General features: G+C 39.6%; 1 protein-coding gene across 1 annotated transcript; it reads right to left on the bottom strand.

Moving 5' to 3' along the window:
* Positions 1–1,177: 1,177 nt before the first annotated feature.
* GPRC6A (G protein-coupled receptor class C group 6 member A) lies at positions 1,178–14,248 on the bottom strand (the record flags this gene model as incomplete). The annotated part of the gene is made up of 7 exons (XM_082276804.1): positions 1,178–2,298; positions 3,741–3,864; positions 5,277–5,489; positions 7,785–8,612; positions 9,518–9,556; positions 10,428–10,731; positions 14,055–14,248. 7 exons carry the CDS (start codon positions 14,246–14,248, stop codon positions 1,178–1,180), a joined length of 2,823 nt encoding a protein of 940 aa, XP_082132930.1.
* Positions 14,249–25,461: the final 11,213 nt, after the last annotated feature.

The following is a 25,461-nucleotide window of genomic DNA, read 5'->3' as shown; positions in this document are numbered from 1 at the left end:
TGTAGCTCTGCTGCCTGAGGTCTGTCTGAGAAAGCTCCGTAGTACCACTACCATTCCTCCTTCTCTGAATGTGCCCTTTGCCTCTCATACAGAAGGCACAGCACAACTGTGCTCATGGAGCACACACTCTCTACAGAGCAGAGTCATCCAGTGCAGATCATGCCAGGTCATCCTTGTGCTATTTCTGTATACTGTAATGATGCATTGTCATATTCTTATTGAAAACCAGAATTTTTAAGCATATATCAAACCCCTTGAATTTTCTAGGATGCAGTCGTGCTGATACTGGTCATTACATCATTTATGCTAATGAGAGGAATCAGTTAGTGATTCTAAGTTTTGACATTACACATTGACTTTACACTCTCAAATAAGAGGATACCTGGGGCTCACTCTCCTCTTGCATCAGAAAAGGTGCATGAGTGGAATCAGTGTGTTTCTTCTGAGTATGGGGAAAAGAGGCAGATGAACATATGTATAGCTACAGAGCTCCAGAATAATTCTCTAAGTTTTTTATAGATCTGTCTCTAGTTCATTACCATGCTGATAAACACAAGGAACCTTAAATGTTACTACAGCACTCATCTGGAATAAGGTGTGCAATTTGGGGGAGGAAAAAAAGAGACTCGCTGATACCAAACGAAAAGAGTTACTTTTGGAAGTTCAGGAGAATGGAAAGCCTATCTTAAAAGTGGAGACTAAAGGACTGGACTTGTTTATCTTAGCAAACAAAGGCTGGGACAAGGTTCTCTTTGATCCATAAAATGAGGCCAGATGAGAAGAAGAGCTCCGTAAATAACTGGGCATCAAAGAGGCGAAAGAAGTGGGTAAACTCATGTGGTCCCACTTACATGACTGTGAGAAATAATTTTGTGTTGCTTCTGCTTCACTTGAGGAAGGGAGGTTGCAGAATAGGTTCCCAAAAGCCTGTGTGGGCCAGATGGGGAAGGAAGGGAGCTGTTGAAAGGGACTGCACATCAGGGAGCTTGCAGGAGCAAGGCATGGGCTCTCTGAGTCAGGAAAGCCTTTCAGATCTGGTAATGGATAACTGTCTAAGTACAGGAAAAGGTGTTTCACATGGCCTGCCCTCCTTGACAATACCAGAAGGAAAGAGATCTGAAAGAGAAATGGCTCCCTAAAATGGCTTTTGAACTTCCAGTACTTTAACACTGGCCAGTCATATAGTGGAGACTCTTTTCCTGATCATAGTCCTTGCAGCATTTTTAGGAAGAACTTTGCCTTTTATTAGTGGCTGCCCAGGCACTTGGAAATGGCAGTTTCCATTCACAGAGTCATTCTCAGTTTTACATGAGTCTGTGACAGTAGCTTGGAGGCTGGAAGATTTTGAATCTAAAGAAACCTGACTAACAGCAACACTTCCTGCACTCTTAGAAGAGTAACTGTAAACCATTTTGAGAAATGCAGATTTTGTGTTTGTTTCTTGCTTGTAAATGATGATATAGCATTTTGGAAGAAAAGTGCAGCAGAGGATTCCATAATTAGATATTAAAACAACAATGATTTCCACTGCTGGCAAGTATTTGCCAAATGTAGTTGCATAGACAGGGATAAATACAATCCATGCTATAAAGTAAATTAGCATGCCAAAAGTGATGAATTTAGCTTCATTGTAATTCTCTGGCAACTTCCTACCTTTAAAGGCAAATATGAAGCATATAAAGGCTAAGGCAGCAATGTAGCCCAACATAATCCCAAAAGCTACAATAGACCCTTCATTGCATTCCAGAATTATTGCTTTTGGGATTGAGAAATTTTGATTTACAAAAGGTGTCCTAAATATTAGCCAGAAGGTGCAAATGATAACTTGAATTCCAGTGCAGGTGACCACAGCGGGAATAGGTTTATACATGCATTTCAGGAAATTTTGAAGCTTGGGATCAAAGCTGAAAGCTAGTAAAATTTTTAGTGACTTTATTAAAATACATGAAATGCAGAGTGTAAAACTTATGCCAAAGAGTGCTTGCCTAGTTTTACATTTGAAATCTGTAGGTACATCTATGAAGAAGACAGTGCTTAAAAAAATTAAGAAGTGGCTGAAGAGAATAATATAGCAGACAATCAGACCACCAGATGCCTTTACAACTGGTGTGTCTAAGTTTTTGGTAAATATTATACAAATTGACAAAACCACCACAACCCCAAAAGCAGAGAGGAGGAGGAGGAAGATGGCAAACCAATCAGTCCAGGCAAGGAAATAGATTGTCTTTCTGTAGCATGTGGTGCTGTTGATGGGAGCCCAGTAGGTTTTGTTGTTACATCGGTAGCAGTAATCCATATCTGGAAGCAGAAAAAAAAGGGAAGATTATCTTAGAAACCCAAAGTTAAGAAACTGCAAAGTGGATCGTAGGGATCTGAGATACAGGAGCAATGTGGGAAGGGATGCTAAAGAGAAAAGACGGGTCTGACTGCTTCTGACTCCTGCTGTCGCTGTCCAGGCGGAGGAGCTGCAGGGCTGCGGTGGCTGCGGTGGCTGCGGTGGCAGTGGCACAACCAGCAAAGGACAAGTGCCTGGAGCTCCCTGCCAGCTGGGAGCGAGCCTTGCCTGCAGCCAGGGGCAAGGAGGCAAAATGACCAGGGTTCTAAAACTGTCTTGCTCATCACTGACCAGTGAAAGGTGAGCTGGCTGGAGCTCTGGACAGACAAACTTTAATTGAAACCTGCACAATGACTTGAGAGTAAACAATTCTCTTTCAAAAATTTGAACTACTTTTCTTTCTTTTGTCTATTTTAAGAAGAAAACATCCTAACATTCTCTTTACACATAGCTTTTAAAATACAACAGCAAGAACAGACATTGCTTTAGATTATGATTTGAAAGGTACTTTTGCTTTGCAATTCTTATCCTCTGATATGGAGAAATATCACAACTAATTGATTGAGAAGATAAAATTTACTTTCTTTCTGCTCTCAGGATATTAAAAGTACATGCTACCTTAATATTCTCAATTCCATCTCTCTCCTCCATATATAATTTTCCCCTTAAAAATTCTTGCTTAAATATAAAATGAATATATATTGAATATATATGAATGAATATATATATATGAATATATATAAATGAACCAGCGGTAAAGTATACATCAGATTTGATACTAGAAAATATTACTGTACAGTTATATCAAAATACACAGTACTCTGTGGTAAGACACAAAACGTGCTGCTAAGCAAAAATACATAACCCTTGAACTTCATAGGTTCACAGGCTTGTATAATGGTTTGGGCTGGGAGGGGCTTTCAAAGATCATCTAGTTCCAACTCGCCTGCCAGGGGCAGAGACACGTTCCACTACACCAGGTTGCTCAAAGCTCCATCCAACCTGGCCTTGAACACTTCTAAGAACAGGGCATCCACAACAACTTCTCTGGGCAACCTGTCCCAGTGCCTCGCCACCCTCAAAGTCAAGAAATTGCTCCTTACTGGACTGGGTATACTATGGAAAGACAAGGAGGAAAGGCTCTATTAAATGAGAATCAATCTCAGTGATAAATCAGCCAGAATTTCCATCCTGGCAAAGGGTAATGCTGATTGGCTGGACAATCTAATTGCTTTAAACTTGGCCTTTTAAGAAGCATTTATACCAAGTTTTATGGTAAACTGAGCATATTTAAATATTTAAATTATTCCAAAATTTAACCCAAGGTTGTCAAGGCAAATTATATCCAAGCAAAACAATTGCATTGATGTATAAATGAACCTCTATTTGGATCACAATTCTTTACCTGTTTGGTTGCTGTAATGGTTTTCTGGGCAGTAAATACACTCATAGCAGCATGTGTGTGGACTTTCTGTAACCTTTTTCACCTGGCCTGGCCTGCAGTGCTGGGAGCATGTTGACTGAACCTTCTGCAGTGTGCAGAGGGAGAAAAAAAAAAAAGGATCATCATCTCAGGCACAGCTAATTACAAAGGAACATTAACATAAACCTCCAGAATTTTTGCAATTTGTATTTTTTTTTTTATATCATACATATTTTAAGGAAATCCGAAAATGATGTTGAAAAAAAGACATTCTAAGGTCCATATTTCTTGTATTTCCTCCACACAGTCGAGAAGTATTAGAATGGGGCATTATTTACCTGATAATTTTATTTTTGGGACCTGAATGCCAGTCACTGGATTTGTAGGTACCTTTAAAATCTAGATCAAAGTCTTTCATTCAGCTTTGAACCTGTATTTAGACTGCAGAGGATAATTTTCAAAGAACTCACAGAAGCATGTGATGAGGAATTTGAGAGAACTGCTTCACAAAAGAGATCCTGAAACCCTGCTCAGCCACTCTGAGCCCAGGAAGGATGCCTTGGCCTGAGGGAGACACTTTGGAGGGTGCTCTGTACTGCAGCTCTGACATTCCTGACCCTTGCCAGCTTATCCCTGAGTCATGAAGCTCCACTCCTGTCTGTGTGATCAGGGCCTTCTCTTGAGGTCTCACCTCAGGTCCTCCTTCCAAAGACAATTTTTTGTCAAACGATCTGTCCTGAAGCACACTGCATTCTCCTCTTTTTCCAAGATGGTGCTAACAAGGAGTTGGAGACATTTCCTTGTGCCACAGAGGGACAAGGTTTGAGATTTCCTTCTGTCTTCAGTTGAGTTCACAGGCGAAGACTAGAATTCTGTCCACCTAATGTCCACCTAGTAAGCAGCCTCTCCCTGTCCCATTAGTGGGGAATGCCTTGCAGCACAGAGCTGCACCATGAACTCAGACCTTCACCCATGCACAGAGGACAGATTGTCCAGCTGGAACTGGCCAGGGCCACCCACTAGTCCTGTCTACACCTGTGCTGGGGCTCCAGGTCGCACCATCTACTCATGTTGCTGACTCCAGCTTTAACAGGAGCAAACAAGCAACAAAACTTTCTTTTTTTTTTTCAAACAATAAAGTGAACACACTTGAATCTTCATGTAAAAAAAAAAGAAAAAAAAAGAGGCGGTATGTAAGTGAGGGCTTTTTATACACTATAATTTTTTATTTTAAAATCCCTTTGTAAGATCCTGGAATAGCATCCTTAGGACAGACATAACCTTCTAGGGGCATTCTGGCTAAATAAATAAATCACTGAGCCTGCTCACAGGCTAACATGCATCTTGGGGTGCATAAAAGGGGTTGAATAAACTCAGACAGGAGTTTTTGCTCTTAGAGGAGAACATGAAACCACACAAGAGATTTCTAGCTGACACATGCTTCAGTCACAAGTCCTGCAGGAAGGAGAAATCATATGAAACGAATTTCATGTGCTATGTCAACAAATTAGAAGTTACCTTTAAAGCCAGAAAATCATTTTTTTTCTCTTCATCCTCAAAGATAAAGCCACCTTTCTCTGCATCATATTCTGCCATAGTGGTGATTTCCATGTGGCCGTCAATTTCTTTCCAAAGAAGGACATCATAACTGGTGCTCATATCTCCATTGGGGTCAAACTTGACTTCCTTATCATCATCAATGACTACAACTTTTTTAAGTTCTTCTAGGAGCTGCACATAAGCGTAAGGAATGATAACAGAGTGGCAAACTGAGTAGTTTAACGTATGTATGATAATACCGAATTTAAAAGAAATGCTTTTAGGACTAAGAGAAATATTAAAATTCAAATTCATTTTGTTTACAGAATTACATTATACAGACAATTCTGTTGGCCTTAAAAATCTATTATTAAAAAAATTATAATTTCATAAAATCATATTCACAGTATTTTTTTCCAGCCTTGAAAATTTTGGTATGATGTTTGGAGAGAAAATATTTTTGCTTGCAAAATCTAAGAGTCTTTTGGCACACCCCTTCTTGTAAAGAACAGGGTTGGGTGGTGCTCCTGTTGTTACTTTATTGTCAGCAGAGTCAATCTGGGCAACATTTGCTTCCAGAGTGAATTCCCCCAGCACGTCTCGGAGTATCTAGCACTGTTCCCAACTGTGACTCTGACTGAAATTGTGTATGGCAAGGTGAGACTCAGAACTTTTTATAATCAATGAACAATATATGCCAATTTGCTCAGATGGGGAGATCAATGGCACAACAGCATTGAACAGGGAGGCCGCATTCGACAGGTCACAGGAAATACCAAACCAAGGATGCTTTGGTAAGGCAACTGTCCAGCTTCATATTGCAATTCCTTCTGTTCAACAGGGGAAAAATTTCTGCTTCCCTCATTCCAAACAGACAGATCAAAAAGATCTGTGTGAATCTAGAAAAGGATGGGTTAAGGCACGTATCACCCACTCCCAGTTCATGGGGAGATGATAGGAGGACGCCCATTAGCTACCATGGCTCTTAATTGAAGCAAAAGCTTTATTATTTTGTAGGCCTAGTGATTTTTAGCAACAATAGTTAACCGACAAGAAAAAAAGTTGATGTTTGGTGAAAGGCTGAGTTCAACTGCATTTGAAAAGCATGCTGTTACATGAGTCCATTTGTGATATTCACAGCATTTAACAAATGTGATGACAGGTATACTACCTCAATAGGCTTTATCAAATTCATGTAACACATCTGGTGTATATAATATGCCATTTTTTCATAGATAATGTAATTTTTTCAGTGTTTATATAACTTATGAAGAACCAGTGTGTTTCTAACCAATTTGATTTGGATGCTGCATAGTTGTGTGGAACTGAACAGGATTTTTTAATTGCATATACTCAGACCATTTAATTTTTCTCTTCTCCACTTTTCCAATTCTTCTAACAATATGAGAACACCAGAGCTTTTTGAATACATCTTGAGCTTCAGACAGAAGGGGCCAATATTTAGCAACATTTTGGTGTAACTGTTTATTATTTTTGCGAAGTCTGTAACACCAATCACTCTATTGTTTCCCTTCATACGGACATGTGTGATACAGATTATTTGGATCCTAAGGTTTTTCTGTACATATATATCTCACTTCCTAGAGGGTTGAATTTTCATGTAGAAGAAACATGGTATGAAAACATCACAGGGAAATTAATTATCTCTTTCAGTTCTCTTCATGAGTGCTTAAGAACTTAAAAGGAGTTTTAATTTGGATGGTATGGGATTTAGTTCAGTAATGATGTAAATGTAGCTCCACAAAGCTGCATTCCTATAAAGCAGTCCTGAATTTGTCCCATTAGTGTTTACTAATTCATGTAAGTGTCTGATTGTTACTGGGTTATTGGTTGGTTGGGTTTTTTTTCAAATCCCATATCTTGGTTTGACCTGCCCTGACCTACGATAAGAGGTCAGAGCAAATCAGAGTGCTTCAGAGGTTGTTTGACTTTTAAATGAACATTTGTTTAATCCTCTGAGTAAAAGTGTGTAAAAGTGAATAGTCCTGAGCAGGTTCTTGGGTAAAAGGTCAGGTCAGGTTTACTTGTCTGATTTTTCGTCGTCTCTTCCCACCCAGTAGAGTGTGATAATGAGTACCTCACCCATCTTAAAGATTATGTCTTTACATATAAGTCAAGATCAGAGAGAGGAACAATGTATTGCATTTTCATTTTCAAGTAGAGACTCATTATAGAGGAAAATACTTGAATTAAGACAAAACATATACAATGGTGAGAGAAAGAGAGAGGAAAACTGAAACTTTGATGAATGCTCCTATCCTGCAGTATCTCCATCTCTCAAGAGCACTCATTATGTGTATCACATATGTGTATGGTTTACAGCAATGGGACCAACCACTAGTAATCGAATAGCTGGTAAAAAGTCATTTAGTAAAAGGACCAAGCTTTTATCTCCAGGAACATGGGAGCTAAAATAAGATGAAAGTTAGGCAGAGAGAATGAGACCTGAAGGAATTAGCATCATACCTCCCAGGGAGCGAAGGCAGAGGGATCCTTGCAGTCTCTGTCTTTGCATTGCCCTTTAATGGCATGAGCTATAGCATATACTGCAAGTATAGTACTATGGATAAATCCCTGTTCAATGTTAGCATTCAAAAAATCATCTCTCCAGATCTGAGGTTTACTGCCAGCATTTTCCAGTAGATCATCCTGGGACTGGTTTGCAATGCACGTTTGAAAATCATGATATTCCAGGTATGCACAAACTGACAAAAGCATAATATATTCATGTAAAAACTTGTTGTTTTCAGTGGGCTTTTCATGAAGGTTTCTCAGAAACTCTTGGAATGAGGAGATGTCTCCACTTTTAAATCCAAATCCCACAACGGTTCCCAGCTGTCTGATATTGGGAATAGTACTGATCTTGACTGCAGCTGACCAGTTATCACTTGCAATCCAGACTTTTTTAACATTCCTCTCAATTGCCTTTTTGAATAGTTTAAGCACATGGAACTGTCTCATAAAGACAACAACAACATTTACTCTTGTTTCCTTGACAATCTTTTCAATTGCATGATCAACTTTGGTGTGAAAGGTGCTGTCAGAGAGGTAGGCTGGCAGCATCTCTTTAAAAGCTATGCAAACGTTGTTTGCCATGGCCTGGACCCCAAAGCTCTCCAGAGCAAACCGGCCATTGTCATCATCAGTGGCTATTACTCCGATCCAGTTCCACCCAGATTCACAGATCAAGCGGGTCATTGCTCTTGTCTGATGAAAATCACTGGGGATAGTCCTGAAGAAAGAAGGAAACCTGATTTTGTCACTGAGGATTTCAGCTGATGATGCAGGACTGACCTAGGAAGAGCGAACAATTCAATTACAGATGTGGTCTCCTCCAAAGGATGCCAAGAGATCCAAAACTGCCATGGTTGCTCTTTCTTCCCACCTGACCTGGGCTCCCTCCTCCTGCGAGTGAGCATCAACAAGCTGCAGCCAAAGGGGGCAGGTTCTTTCTCCCTGCTCTTGGGATGCAGACTCCTGCCCAGTACCAGTTACACCTTTTTTTTCACTCTCTTCTGCATAATTCAGTGAAGGTCGAGAACAAAACTTTTCAAAATGGATATGACAGTAATGATAGTATAAAGATTTTGGTTTAGTCTGTGCAAATACCATCAGGATGCTTTTCAAAGCAATATTTAAAACATTGGTTATTTTTTGAGTCTCTATTCAAATTGCTAGTGCTCTTATATTTTGCACTATTTTCCTATCACTGAGTGTGTTAGTATGGTTCATCCATATATATATATATATATTCTGTCCAAGACTTAATTATTATATTTCAAAAGGATCATTAAATCTGTTGGAAGAACCTCACAGAAAAACAAACAGTAAACAATAATACAGAATGGTATAATTCTTTCATACAAAAGATTTATTATATTTTTCTTGTGAATGTAGCTAAAAAAAATTAGTAGAACTTTGATATTTAAATCTCTCCAGTTTTAATACTTTTTTTTTTTTTGTTGGAACTTTTTTCCCCTATATTGTTGACATTTCTTAAAAAACAAATTTAAGTTTTCCGAAATGAGAGTCACCTGTCTGGAGGGGATACCAAAATCTTACTGTGTCAGAACATTGCAGATGCTATTGGTAAGAAAAATCTATTGGGTCCCATTTTCCATCTATTACCTAATGCAGATTTTTTTTGTCACTTGCCTTTTGATTATGTTCAAGTGTGGCATTTTAGTTTTCATACTTACTACAGCTCCTGGGGTGGCGTTGGAGGTCAGAATTACTTCCTACCATTGCAGAGGAGAAGATTCAGTTAGCAGTTATATTTAGTTCAAATTTTATGTCTTTTCCATGTATTTGGTTAATTTATATCTATTGCCAAAACCAAAGTGCAAGACAAGATGGTGTGTGGAAGTGGATCTGCTTGTTCCTTGTCAGTCCTTGCCTTGACGCCAACTCTTTTACAAAGGTGAAAGTAGGAACGTAAGCAAGGGCCTAAGCACAAGTGTGGGACTGTACTAGTCCTAGAGAGGTCAGAAATAGAGAAGGATGTTTTGGGAAGGACCAATGTGGATCTAAACTGCTGTATTCTTTCATGTCTACAATTGTTTGAAGACTATTAGGAGTAAATCTTTGGTTTAGAGCAATCTTCCTCACTTCCCTCTCCATAGTTTTAACTGACTCCAACATTTAATTTCTCTTGGGCAGGAGAGAATTTCTGAATTTCTGGCCAGATCTGACCTGGTCTCTTTTTTTTTTTAGCTTGAGTATTGTCGTATTCACCACCAGGCAGACTGGACACAGCAGCTGTAATTTCGCTGCCTGAATAAAGTCCTTGAATGTCATCTGAGGTACACTGGAGTAACCAGGACTGACAAAAGGCACTGCCAGGCTGACAAGAGCCCAGCATCACTCTGAAAGAGCACTTGGATAAATGTGCCTCAGGTATATAAAATATCCCTTACTGCCTTTGTTTGGGCAAGTGAATCAAGCCCTTCACTTGGAGCTGAAGCCCACCTGTCCTGCTGTCCTTAGGTTAAACCAAATCCTGTCCTGTAGTAAATAGGTGGCTTTTGCAATTCCTGTGATCAGAACCTTTATTCTAAGCATGGTAAATCTGAACCTCTGTCCAAAATAAAATAATTCCCTCAGACCTACCTGTGGGATTAATTGCAAAGCCAACAGCCTTGACACTGCCATCGACACCTCCGAGTAGCTGGCTCCAGTGACTGCCTTGACTCTCGGGATGTAGTCTGAGTAGTTACACTTGAACTCCACAGCATCCTCAGAAGAATTGAATTTAGACAGAAATCTCAGAGCAGATGCCATGGCCTTTGTAACTTCTGCACACGTGTCATAGATTTCATAGCCCAGAGTAACTCCGGATAACAGTGTTGAGTTGTTGATGGTTTCAATAGCGTGTATCATTGCAAGCGTCTGAAGAAAAACTTGAATTTCAAAGCTGTCAGGAAACATAGGTGGTATTTTTTAGAAAAACTTTGTTGGAAGCAAGGGTGAAGCAAAATCTTTTAAAAAAATGTATTTACTTTCACTAAAAGCATGAAGCAAAGAAAAGGAAGTACTAAGTATTTCAGAATAGAAGAAAATATTTCAGAGTTCAAGGTCTCCAGTGGTTGCATTGGTGTTTCTAAAATACTCTTCAGACCTGATAAAGTTAGCCCAGCTATTTCCCCTCATCTCCAGTGATTGTTATAACAGATGCTTAATCAGAACTATGCTAGCACAAAATGTCTGCAATATAACCAACTGTCCTCTCAGGCAAGCTTCTCTAAAGATTAAAAAATCTGGTGGACTAAATTAAATTTCAGATGGACCTAAGATAATTTATATCTCCATAGAAAAATAATGGGAGATAGACAAAATTATCAACTTAATTAACATTTTGATATAAATCCAGATGGATACCTGCATGCCTAGCTGATTATTAGATTCATATGTGGGATCAAGTTGTAAAATTCAAATAAAATTTGTGGATTCAGACGAGTATTTCAATTTTTAAAAATGCATGTTTGGAATTCCTGGTCTTAGGAAAGGTTTATTATGTGCTCAAAAACCTTCACCAGGTTTCCTTTTTATGCATCCCAGAAAAATGGATGTTTCAAGCACAGTAGGATTTGGAGCCAACAGAATAAATATTCTGATGCACAGAATGCATGCATGACGAGGTGTTTATATGTAGGCTATCCTATAACATAAAGCCACAATTATAATTCCAAGTGTAATAGTAATTTGAAAAAGAACTACAATGTCATCAGCATGGTACTATCATAGACTATAGCTGAGCTGCCTGAGAGATGGGAGGCAGACTTCAGTATGGGCTTAAGTTGCAGTTTCCCCACTGCAACAAATGGTGGTGAATTGCGGGCAGAACGATCCCCGTTCCCTAAGGACAGCAACTGATTTGTGAGTAAACTCTGGATTTCTCTTCTTGTTTTTGTTTTGCTGTTCCATCTCTAAACTATGGAGGAACCGAGGAAAGACTCTTGGCTCCCTGAGCCGCATATGGACATTTATCTTAAACTTGAAAAGATTCTTGAACAACGATTTGTAAATTTTAGCTTAATTCAAGCTCAAAAGGAACTGAAACATTTCCTTTCATGGTTAAGAACTTTTTCTACGTTTCTTGGGATCTGATTCTTACCAACGGCTTTTGGAAGACTGTTTGGACACAGTTAATTTCTGAGTAATAATATATGCCGATGGAAGAATATTTTTGTAATATTATTTAATTACCAAGACTGTTGAACAATGTCAGCTGTGTCCTTGCGAAGTTAAAACTACTTCAGGGACCATGTGACCCAGGCCACGTGCATCGAGCCCTCTGCGAGCAGCAGCGAGGCAGTTCCCGCGTGCGGGCGAAGCGACATGAGCTGCAGTGTCGGCAGCGGAGCGAGGCGTGGCGGGACCCGGCGGTGCCCGCCCAGCCCAGCACAGCGCGTGGTGGAGCGAGCCCCGGGAACGCCCGACGGAGAGGGGCGGCGGGCAGGTGGTGGCTGGCGGCAATGGCGGTGGAGCGGAGCCACGCCCAGCTGAAACACGCGCTGGAGCAGGGCACGGGGGAGTCGTCGCTCGGGGGCCCGGCTGAGACACGGGTGCAGCGCTTGGCAGCGGCAGCGAAGCTGCGACCAGAGGCGGCAGCGCTCGGGGAGCTGAGCGGTGCGGTGCAGCCTGGCCCGGCCCACATGGCCCCGAATGTGACCCCGGGAAGAGCACGCAGGCACCAGCAGCCCCGGCAGCCCCAGCAGCACTGACAACTCTGGCAATTCCAACATGGGAGTGAGCCAAAGAGAAAGCAAAAACACAGCAAGACAGAAAACAGCACCCACTCGGAAAAAGGAAAAAATCACCATAGCTAAGGTTTTAGGAATAGTAAAATGGTATAATGTTAAACAAACCTATGGTTTTATAGCAAGATGTGACAACCAAGAAGACATATTCATTCATAGAACTGCTATTAAAAAGAATAACCCTGAAAAATGCATCCCAAGCTTGGGAGATGGAAAGGTGGTGGAATTCAAAATTGTGCAAGGTAGAAAAGGGTTACAAGCAGCAGAGGTCACAGGGCCTGATGGTGTTCCTGTAAAAGGCAGTATATATGCTAAAAATCATAGTCATGCTAGACAATATCTCCATTATAAGCCCCCCGACAGTCTCCCTTTCCTAATCCCACCTTTCCCTTTTATCCTATATCCTATTACCCCCAGTGTATTCCCAATCTGTTTTTTCACCCATGGTTTCCCTCACAAAACCATGCCTTTGCCAGTTGTTTCCCCAAAAATCCCTTTCCAATGCTGAGTGGGGGATGAAGAGGGGGAGGGAAGAAATTAACTATTGTTGTTCAGAGTTCCAACAGGTACAAATGGAAGAAACCCTCTCCTGCCTCAGTTTCCCCACAAAGCATTCTCGGAGAGTCCTGTCTCCCTTCTGTCAGCCTTAAGATGTTCCAGAAAATCTGTTTGGACATTTAAAGACTCAGGAGGGTGGCTTGTTTTGTTTTGAAACTGTCCTTGTTATCTTATGTTTATCCAATTGTTTTCAATGTTAAGTTTTAAATCTCTTTTTGTTAAAATAAACGGGTGAAAGGTCAGGGTCCCTTCCCCCCCTGCCATGTGTTCCTGGGAGAGGGGCCCTGGGGGGGAGGCACAGGATTTCCCTGCCCCTGGTCAGCCTCGTTCCCCGTTGGTTGTTTTGTGTTCCCCTGTGCAGGCAAGGACCCTCGGGTCCCGTGATTGCCTCAGTTCCTCAGCAGATCCCAGCCATGTGGCTGGGGAAATAAACATCTCTGAAACATCTAGCAAGAATCAGTCCATAGATATTTCTTTTCCACGGGACTCCTTGTTTGTTACGCGTGATGCAGTATCTGCACTGTAGCAGGCTTAGGTAAAATGGAATAGTCAGCCTGTGTTCAAATCATGTAGGTTCAGCTTCATAACAAATAATGAATAGCTGCCCAGCAGAGTCCTTCAGACCTATAGCAAATTAGCATTTCCATGGTAATCAGATGATAGCAGAAACCTCCAAGGCTATTTGGTTATCTGTGAAGATTGAAATAGGATAAAATGCTCATTCCCTTCCTCAGTCAGCCACACTATTTTTAATTGTAACTTTGCCATACTTTGTATTAATTTACATGAAATGTATCTGATGTCCAAGGAATTTTTTAAGAGTAAGCAAAGCAAGAGAACCAGAACTTGTTGACCTTAATAGAAGAGCTACATGCCCAATGTCAGCACTCTCTCCTTTGCCATATGTATGATTACTCACCCAGCACAATTCTGAATCACTGGCTTGATGGGATCTTCTTCTGGATGCAGCATTTCGCTATGAACTGCAAACAAACCTCCAATAATGATGTCCCCCGGAGCACTGGCACCCACGAAATCGTCAGCATTCTGGCAGGAGAAAGCGATGTCGGTGCTGAACACAAAGCAGGGGATCAAAAAGATAACAAATGCCATGTTTCTGTTTTCCTCACTCACTCCCAGCTTTGAGTCAATCAAGCTGCAGCACCAACAAGGGCTTCTGTGTCATCTGTAAAGAACAGCGAAGGACAAAGGCTGCACTCAAAAGTTGGTCACACCTCTAAGGTGCTTGTATTTGCCTCACTGGCCAAGGCTATTTTATTGAAGGTACTAAAGCAGTGCTGTCACATAAAACGTGAGGTGCAGGGGTGTGAGAGTGGAGAGGCAGGGAGAAACATAAATGAGTTTAAAAGGAAATGCTGGATATTAAATCTCTTATGCTGTGTTCAAAGTTTATGATATCTTATCTGAAACGTGGCAAATATTTTGGTATAAATTTTGGCTTGTTTTGAATACCTTCCAACTGAGTGCAGGGTGCAAAGAAGCAATCATGTAATATGGTAGTAGTGATACTGCTGTGACAATGTTTTAAGAGTCTGGTCTGAAGAATGCTAAAATATAAAAGACCCCCTGTCACAGTGTGCTTTATATCAGACTCTGGTTCAAAAATCCCAGCCCCAAACTACCAAAAGACTGCTTTTTTCTCAACCCTTTTCTATATGTTTTAAAATCCTTGTATAAAAATTGTTTGGATAAGTTAATATTCAAGGTTCTGAGGCACATGTCCTCAGGACTTCAATGGGCTTTGGATCAGGTTCTGTATTTATGAACCAGGCCAAGTCTGCTGCTGGTTAATGAGATAAACACAGAACAGTGGGAAACAATAACATTAGTCCTAGTTTTTGCTTTCTTCCCCCTCTGGCTAAGGACACCAGCAGACAAACAGCAGCTCCAGTGCTGTGGGAGGAATGGGAAGTGGCTGTTCTCACCGCCACTGCTCCCATCAGATTCACAGGAATCAGATACTGTGCCAGAAAGGAACTGGGGGAAAAGAGAAGCAGAAGCTGGACTCTCAGCTTTTGTAAACCCGAACCTTAAACATCAAATCCCTAGGACAGAAACACAACTTATACTAGTAAACAATACCAATTCGTGTCAGGGACACAGATCTGACAATAACACTGCTCTGTTTCCAACATTGGTTTATTTCTCTGTTTTCTTACAATGGCTTTTTCAGATTTTGCTTCTTTTGGCAGTATGCCAAAACACTCCCAAAAGAACAGGTTCAGTCATCATATTTATTGTCTGTGATTGTATAAAATCTAGGTTTTACATAGAAAATTTGAACCAAGGTTTATTTACTGGCAAACAAAATAAGAAATGGGATGTCTGTTATGTATTCTTTCTGATAAGCATAATGCATACCATATGAATTATTCAAATTATTATATTTTGCTTGTTTTCTCAATAGTCTCTTTGTAGTAGGAGTATCCATTTAAACCAAGATATTTCTTGTAAATGCAAATGCAACAGACAAAATACTTGCAAGTGCAAATGTTAATCCCTAGTTAAGTAAACATTTGTCTTCTTTATTATAATATAACAGCTTGTGTTTCTTTCATCTGCCTTCTTTCATTCCATGTGACATTCTCACTGCTGGGTCAGTGCAAGAAGTAAACATCATCCTGTCTTTTCTTTAATGTATCTGACCACATATATTTATGGGAAGATGTTGATACCAGTTTATTCAGCTTCTGCACTGACTCACAAAAATTCCAACTATTCCAAAGGTTTTCCTCTTGACTTATAACAGCATTAGCTGTAGTCAGATGCTGGCCTGCAAATATTCATGTACTCATTCCTTGTCAGCCATGCAATGCACCCTGAAACCTGGTTCCACACACTCTAGTGTTTCCTTTACCTTGTATGTAATTCTGTATATAAAACTTGTGTATATTTAGATGTAACTAAAGCATAAGACATGGAGCTAGACATTTCCTTAAGCAAGTCATGAGAAATATTAGTATAAAATGTAACTTCTAAGGGTTTAACACTAAGTGTTGTGATAAGGACTCAATTGAAATACAGTACCGATCATTTGAAACTTCAATTTATGATTAGAAGCAGAAAAGGAACTTTACTCTGGCCAGTCTTTAAAACCTATTGATTTCTATAGAAGAGGATTTTACCTACAAATAAAAAATCCTTACTTGGTCACTTTGGAAAGTGGAAGTTGACAAAATAAACATCACATATAATTGGTGCATAATTTCATGTTATTTATAAAAACACCATAAAAAGAGGTGTACTTTCAAGTCAACTAAACAGATTTTATGTCACAGCGTATTTTCAAAAGAAAGTGGGTTTATTGGTTTTGTTTGTTTTCAATTATATCTCATAATTACTACTAGTGATGAGAAGTACACAGCAGTCTTACTGAGATACCTCAGCCTAACCTAGTATTGCAGAATTTACTTCAACTGTTTGCAAATATCCTTTTTCTTTGGCATTTAAATGCAATAGAAATAACTGTATAGTACAAAGTGTTCCTTGTTTCAAATTTAGTGGCATACCATGGACATAACGCTAGACTTTCACATTTGTCAGCATAGGAGTATTTCCTGGCAGGTAGATTCAAGCATAAGAGTCAGGGGAATTTCTTGAAGTACCATCATCTCCTGAAAGCTGCCTCTAGTGGACTGTGCAAAGACGGTAAACAGGACCTAACAATCCCAAAGCCACTGTGAGACCCACAGGGGAACAGCGAGAGACTCTGGAGGATCTTGTGGGAGACAAAGAGGTCCTCTTAGTATCGCTGTGAGCCCCAAAGTTACCTGTTGCCATGACAAAATGGTTACTTCTTCCACTTGGACTTTGAGAAGCACCAGAATTGGTGGGGTTTGAAGGATGGCCCTGTCAAGACCTCAGCACTAATCCTTCAGGTGGCTTCCTGTAAATTTATGCCTAATAAATTTTTGTCAAAGTGTTGAAAGGACCCACAATTCAAAATGTACAAGAGAAGCTGGGGGACTTCAGTATGAGACCAACAGAGTGTACCCTCACAGCAGTGGACACCTGTAAATGGACCACCTGCTCCTCCTGTCTTTTCAGCCTCTAGACCTGGACAGGTTATGGCTTTTGTGCAGAAGGAATTTTTGCAGCTCTCAGTTGCTTGGTCCAGCAAAGAGAGACTACACTGTACATGAAACAAAGACTAACATTTTGGCTGAACTTCTTTGTGCTAGCTGTTGTTTCTCATGGAGAAGATAATAGCTTAGGTTCCAACAGGAATGTCTTTTCTCTGAAGGCCATTCAGTCAGATACTGTTAAAGGAGAAAGACATTTTTCATTACTTTCTATTTTAAACTGGTTTTAAGTGTGCTGTTTCCAAACCAGCGTAGAACAGATAGCAAAATCCTCTGCCAGGCATGCACAATAGCTAAGGGAAGAAAGGAAAAATTTGGATATTCTCACCATTATTCAAAGGAGTAGGGTAACTCCCCCCCCACTGAGACAAGACTTACCCTGACACAATGGAAATTGTCCTCTTTGAAGAAGTCAGCAACAATCAAATAAAATCCCATCATTTGCATTAAGAAGATTAAATATTGGTTAAGATTGCCACCTTTCTTGATCAATAGAAGCATAGCGTTAAACCCAGTGATTCTGATTTACTAAATTTCTTTTAAGGAAGTTTAAACAGTGGGGAAAGAACCAAAAGAAGCAGGTATTTCATTACTTAATTTCAAGTATCTTTAAAAAATTCTTCTATTTATTGGGACCTATATATTAAATATGAAAATTAAAGAATGGGAAGACAGATATCCATTTGTTTGATTCGTGGTATGTTGTAAAAAATAAACAAAGATAAAAATTAAAAATACATCAACAGTGAAATGGAATTTGGATAGAAGCCAACAGTTCACATTAATTCCTGAGAAACAAACTAACTCAATTTTCAAGTTCATTGGGTTTGTCCTCTAGAGGGTGTCAGCTGAGCTGCAGGATGGGAAGGACAAATCCTGTTTTTCTTTATCAGGTCACAATGTTGTAATGTGCCTCCTGATGTTCCTTGAAAGCTGAATTTCCCCTGATGCAAATAACCTTGTTGGATCACTTCTAGTGGAAAATTGAGATGCTGGGGCATGGCAGTGCCTTCAACCTCCTCCCTGGACTGTCAAGGACATCCTGGGCAGTCTGACAGCAATTTGTTTTACGAAAAGGGTTTCAGTCAATAGTCCATGTCGTGCATGTTCAGTGCACCTCTGCTGTCTATCCTAGAAAAAGGATATAAGAAATTAAAACATAGTTGTGAAAGGGCCTACATTTGAACTAATACCTATATTTTTTTTTACTTCAGATCAGATATGTTTGTTTCACTTAGTTTTTCTCTGGTATTTGAATATATTTAGATGAAATTTCAAGTCAATACAATTTTGATGTGAAAAATCAAGGGGATTTGAATTTTCTGATGTAGACATATAATGTTTTTTGCCATTCCAAAATTGAATTTACTTGTAAATTACCTGTTTGTTTGGGGTTTTTTTAATAATAAAGCAATGCTGATCTTATCCCACCCAGCCAAGACAGTCAGCTGCATATGCCGGATGCAGGACAATTTCATAAAGCCAACATGGTAGGAATGAGCTTATTTAGATGACATATTCAGAATTTTTCACCAGCTTTTATTTCTCTCCTTTGTTCCATCTCCTCCTCTCTTAATTGAAAAACAAGAGAGCAAAAATGTCATTCATCTGTTGACAATGCAAATATTTGGTCCCAGCTTGTAGTGAAAGGGTCACCCAGAGGGAAAGAAAACCTCTAGCTTAGGTATTTGGGCTTTCTCCTGAGAGGCTGAAGGCCAGGGGTCCTTCTGCCTGTGACTGCTCACAACACTAGAGTGAGATCTTTGCTACATAAAGGAGGGGGCTCAAATCTTTCTTCTCCCAGTGTCCCCTACTTACGGGAATGTCATTGACAATTTGTTTGAGAAAGCCCTTCTTGCCTGAGCAGTAAGAACCCTCCTAAGAGACTCAGCATATTCAGAAATTCCTGGGCTTGTATTGCCTAGTATATTTGGCATGTTTTGGAAATGCCTATCAGCAAGAAAGTCGGGCTGGAGATCATCTCACACAAAAATGCCAGTGGCAAGCAGGTGTGAAGTTGGTGCCAAGCATTTCAGCATTATTAATAAGGAACACAGTTCAAAATGAAGTTAGGTTGATAAGAATTTTAAAATGTTAGCGGTTACAGTTTTTAGACATTTCCAAGGGTATTGATTGTGGAGGATCTGAGAGTGTTGGTTTTGAATACAGGCTGTTAAAGGGACAGATAACCACATAAATTGAGATAGCCATCTTGGTGACCCTGTGCTTATTCTCATTAAATCACTTTTGCAAATAGCACTTAGTGATTTTTTAACTCTTACACTGGTCGTCCCACATAAATTCCCTTAAAAATAATTTCTCTTCAGTAATTTTGGAGGTAATACAGAACTGGTAGTATTAAACAGTAATTTGAATAAAAGAAATGAAAATAGGTTTTGGAAGCAGGAACTGAAAGTCAGGTGGACCCAAATTTTAATGGAATGAAAATTAAGGGAAATTAAATGTATCATGAAAATACTCACCCAAATGTTCAACTCTATGCAAAGATCAGCATTTAAAGAAGAGAGAAATAATTTGCTTTCCTCCCTCAGCATACTTTAATGAGAACACTTTTGGAAAACATGGATTTAAGACTCTTCAGATAGAGAAGAAAATCAGGTCCATGTCTCCCAAATGTGCTGGCTGACAGGACCTAGAAGGGCACACCAGGAAAAGAGCAGGTCTTCACTTCCCCGATTTCATAAATCTTCATCTTGTCACTGTCTTGAAACCACATATCTGAGCAAGTACAAAGCTTCTCCCTGAATACTCAGTTATCTGACACAGAGAAAGTTACTTTGGGATTGGACTGGAGGATTTCCAGATGTCCCTTCCAACATCATCTATCACGTAGTTCTGTGATAATGACGCACTCAGTAGTGTCTGGGAAGTATAGGTATCTGTAGATGCCAAACTGTACACACAAGTTTGGCATCTATGGAGGATTTGAGGCTCCTCTTAGGACAAACTACTGTAGGCAGTCCTGAGCTCAGACAGCAGGTCTTGGGGAACTCTGCTTCTGAGAACCTAAATCTCCTTATGTTTGTACAGGAGATAAGCTGTTAGGAGCTCCTTACCCAGCTCTGTAGGAGGAAGGAGGAGCTCTGCAGGCAAGGAACAAGATTCCAGGAGGTAGATAGGTTTTACGCCTTAGCTAACTCAGTCCAGGTTTGATGCTTATTGATTCAAGGTTGTCATTGTCACCCTTATTCTGGACTTTTTAATTTACTTCGGTTTTCTCTTCAGATCTTAAATGATTTCAGTTCACCTTACAAGATTTAACTGATTGTGTTATTAAAGTAAACATACACCTGCAAAGAGAGTACAGGCAGAACAGGTGACACTCATAAAAATTCCTTTCAGATAAGGAAAATAACTCAAAACAGCAAATCCATGAGCCACTCTGGAGGCTGACTTCAACCTTCAGATTCAAAGACTGAGGAAAAAAAGAAAAAAAAGAAAAAAAAAAGTTTCACACATTAAAACTGTTGGGAATTCTTACTATTGAAAAGTTCACTGTTCTAATTTTGTAGAGTAACATAACAGTCTACACACTTCCTACAGAATATTGTGCACTGTTGGTTAAGGACAGCTGACATATATAAAAATACTGCATTACTGACTTTGACTAGCAAGAAAATAGGAAAGAAAATTTTGTTGTAAGTAATTTCTGTTCCCTGACAAGAAATTGTCTTTGAAGACATACCTCAAGGATGGATAAACCCACTAATCTGCAGTAACTCTCACAAGCATTCTGCTTACACACATTTTTTAGAAATACAATATGAAACAGCTGCCAGCACATAAACCCACAGTTAAGTTTGGTATTAAATCTCTTTGCAATTACCAAGTCTTTAAAGCTGAGGGTGATAGAACAACTATCATGACCTCCACTAACTGGAAGAAGAAACAAGTTATGTCAGCAGCTATTCAAAAGACAGCAAAAATTTACTAGAATCAACCGAGAACAGAGTAAAAAATACATTAGCTAGGTGAATTTTTCAGCTTTTTCTTTTACTTGTTGCCAGAGATTTTTAGATATTTTCTCCAGTAGATCTTCAGACATTCAATTTTCTGCAATTTTCTGGTACTTCCATCATGATCTACAGAGATGAAATGGTTGTTGCCACACTGCCAGACAGAAATTTAATGATTTCATAGAAAAGAAAGGAAATTTTATTTGAAAAAAGAAAAAAAAAGTTAGTATTTTCCTAGAAGTATACTTAAATATTTCCATGTTTAAAAGATAGGGATATGTACCAGTCGTTTCTGTTACATGGGGCCACTCTAAAGTCTGAAGGAATAAGTATAAAGCCTTGTACTACACGTTGTTCTAAGGATTCCCCTTCTTTCAGCAAAAAAAAAGGTTTTATATAATTTATAAGTAATCCAGAGGGGCAGCAAGAAAAAAGAACTTAAGGAGTTTGAGGCCAATGCATATAATGCTTTTTCGTCTGTTGCTTTGGTTTGGGTTTTTTTGTTTGGTTTGGTTTTAAATTAGAATAGTTTCCTTCTTTTCACACATCAATTCCTTTATGTAAATTTCATTCACCCACTGGGAGAGCTCTGTTTCAGTGTCACTCCTAGTGACACAAAAAATCATATTTTTCCTGGCATCTAATATCCAAATTGTTAAAATCCTTCCTCTAATACATTGAAATGCAGATGTTGCTTCTTCTAAATCTGTAGAACGAGTGTACTTATCTGGCTGCAGAATTCTTTCACATTCATTTGTCTAAGAAGTTGAATAAGGGCAGCAGATTCTTAGACATATAGAATGGTTTGAGCTGAGAAGGACCATTAAAGATCATCTAGTTCCAAACCTCCTGCCATGGGCAGGGACACTTTGCACTAGACCAGGTAGCTCAAAGCTCTGTTCAACCTGGCCTTGAACATTTTCAGGCATAGGGCATCCACAGCTTCTCTGGGCAACCTCTTTCAGTACCTCACTGCCCTCAACATAAAAAATGTCTTCCTTATATACAATGTAAATCTACTCTCTCACTTTTAAGTCATTGCCTCTTATCCCGGCACTACAAGACTTGCTTAAAAGTCTTTTTTCATCTTTCTTGTAAGCTCCCTTTATGTCCTGAAAGACTGCAAATGTTTTCTCATTGTTCCTGAGACAATACCTTGGTTAAAAAAGGTAACGTCATTATTTCCACATGAAAGCATTCCCAAATCATCAACCAGGCACAATAAAAACCTGATGATGATGATAATAATAATAATGATGATGATGATGGTACATAGCATAGTTCCCATTAGAGTCTGTGAATATATCTGTAGGTTAAGGAAAGGTGATTCATAATATCATGATTACAAGAAGTGAGGCAGTAAAAAAGGTCTCTGCACAGGTGCCACATCCAGTTCTATCTCATTAATGAGAAATTAGGAAACAGAAAACTAAATTATTTTCTGCTTTACACCAGAGTAATTTACAGCCCAATTCTGCAGAGATGTTTAGGCTATACTCATCTGTACCATTCAGGATTGAAACATGACAGATCTCTAGACTAAGTGTGAGACTGTCATGTTTAGAAATGCCCCAATATGCCTTCCAACTCAAAGCACAGTGCGATCTATTAAGTACCAAGGTCTTTGAAGACAGAAGTTTTAATACATGGCAATGTAGCATATCCATTGCATTACTACGAAATAAATGTAAGTGTAAACATGAAAGGAAAGAAATGGAAAGTGAATTTTAGGTTAGAATAGTTTAATCCCAGAGATCCAAAAAAATACTTTGAAAAAAACCCATAGTCTCCAGAGTTTCTCATCAGGAGTTTAATTCCCATGAGAGCTTTCTCTTTGTCTAAAGGTCTAGCCCTTATTCAGTTTGGTTTATTTATGTTATTTCCGATTTGTAAACAGTGCATTTCCAAGTGCCTTGTTTTTAATGAAGTGTAGCAGTAGTATTTGATTGGAATTTAGATAAACGAGCAGATAAACCCATGCATATTTTCTGCAAGCCTGCATGCAAATATATGAAAAATTAAAAATGTAGCTAGATAAAGACCAAGGGCTGGTCTTTGTTGCCATGTGTTATTGTTCTTCACCACAAAACAGAATGTATTATGACACCTATAAAGTTTCCCTGTGGAATTCCCCTGACTGTTGACACAATGTGATGTAGTTTAGTGCTATGGTGGTATTCAGTCAAAGGTCGGACTTGATAATATTGGAGGTCTTTTTTAACTTTAATGACTCTATAATTCTATGAAAATAGTCCAAACAAGGGCAACAGAACTGGTGAAGGGCAAATCCACCATGCTAAAAGCACGGAATAAAACCCGTCTCTTGGAGCACCCTTTACTACCATCACAGTAACCCAGGCATCGCTTCAGGATGTCCTTAACTCGAGTTAGTTCGGACTGCAGTGGGATGTACTGCTAAATCCTGCACAAATGTTCTGTGTGCTTAATCACAGAATCCATCTGTTGATAAGAGACACAGCAAAGACCTTTCTGGTGTTTTCAAAACATGTAGCAGGTGGAACAGGTGGCGTTGAAGGTGTTCCGGGTGAAGGAAAGGACTAGCTCAGGCTGGCTGGAGCTGAGGAGATACTCAGCCTCCTTTGGCTTGGTGTGTTAAACAGAGCAGGAAATAGGCAAGGTGGCTTTTTTAATTTCAGTGGTTTGGGAAGTGCCCTGACCACCAGGAACCTGAATGTTACTCAGCACATCCAGTATCTCTTTACCAAGGAACCCGTAGCAACTGAGATCCTCTGTGTCATGCAAGGTTTCATGCTGTGCCCTCCCCAGGGCATGCCTGTGTTTCTGTCCACTATCCCAGCTATCCCAAAGATCTTTTCCTTGGCCAAGATTCATGGTCAGAAGTGCTGAAAACAGCATGAGCACTTTGTGGTTGAAGTTATATCTTTGACAGTAAGCAATGCAACTGCTCTTATGCAGATATTTGAATTAATTTTCCTCCAGAGAAGATTCCAGAATCTGTTATCAGCAAAAAGGAAGGAAAAAGGAAGAGGTTTGTTCTACATGACAGGATTGTAAAGTTGTGCAAAAATTGTAAAATTGTTGTGTGAGATTATTTGTTCAAAGGTAGATGCATTAATCTAAAAAGCACCTTTTGCACATCACCCATTAATAGGTCTGTGGTTCCACAGGCAGTTCAGCAGATTTCATTACTGCAAAAGTGAGGAAATCTTGCTCCCCTCCATTCTTATATATCCTGTCCCTCATCTATCCTGCCCATCCTCTTTCCCTTTCCCTCAGTCCCAGTGGCACCATCCCCTCTATATTCTGTCTCTGATCACACTTCTGGGCTGATTTAACTATTTGAAATATCAGAATGCTCTTCACTGTTTTATCTTGGCCTTGTTTTCTGTTATTTCAGTGAATTAAACTGACACAGAAGTGTCTACAAGTGCTGAATGTTAGCAGAGACAGTGTGTGGCCAGGAATAGGGTGGACAGAGAGACACAGAAGGGGAAAAAACTTGTTTTGAGTAGTGGTGAGCAATCTGTGAATGCAGCAGTTTTGTGAGCTGTACCCAGCTGGTGGTAGAACCTTCAGGACTAAGCTTTGCATAGAGAGAATAGTCCCTTGACTTTAGTGGTTTGCTTCTGTTAACACCTATTTAGAAGTTGTTTGCAGATAGGCTAGTTATACAAGAAGAAGTGCTGCTGCTAGAGCTGCTTGGAGTATCTGCAGAAACTCTCAAAATCACTTCTTTAAGGGTGAACATATCCTCTAAGCTCAGCTCTATTCTTGGATCATTCATAGAGGAAAACGAGATGTTTGTATAGCTGCCCAGTGTAAAAACTTGGCTGGCCTCCTTACTATTTTTTTCCTGAATGCTGCACACCAAAGCACAGTGCAAATACATGAAGGGTGAAGTGGCTGTTCAGTCTGTAAGCTTGTAGGAACATGTACTTATATGAATACAAACATTTTCTCCCAGTTTGGCACACGAAAAAAGAATACATACTGAAAAATGGCATTTCAAAATCAAGATAAGTAACCCGAGATAACAGTTTAACATCAACTCAAGAGAGAGGTAAGCACTGAAATTTTTTACTTACATGTAAGTACTACATAAGGTCAGAACTATACAGTTTACTTCGACTACCTACAGAGTGTAGAGTGTCCCTGGGTTTGTAGAGGATAGAGACATGTGAACTGTGAAGGGTTTAGTGTAATATATGGTTTATTTATTTTGAAGTTTGTTCTTTGGGAAGAAAAAGAGAAGGGCCCACTTCTA

This window comes from Coloeus monedula, assembly GCF_965178545.1.
Source record: "Coloeus monedula genome assembly, chromosome: 2".
In the NCBI taxonomy this organism is placed as follows: Eukaryota; Metazoa; Chordata; class Aves; order Passeriformes; family Corvidae; genus Coloeus; species Coloeus monedula.
Note: the sequence above shows the minus strand (reverse complement) of the source record. Positions and strands in the feature narration are given on the sequence as shown.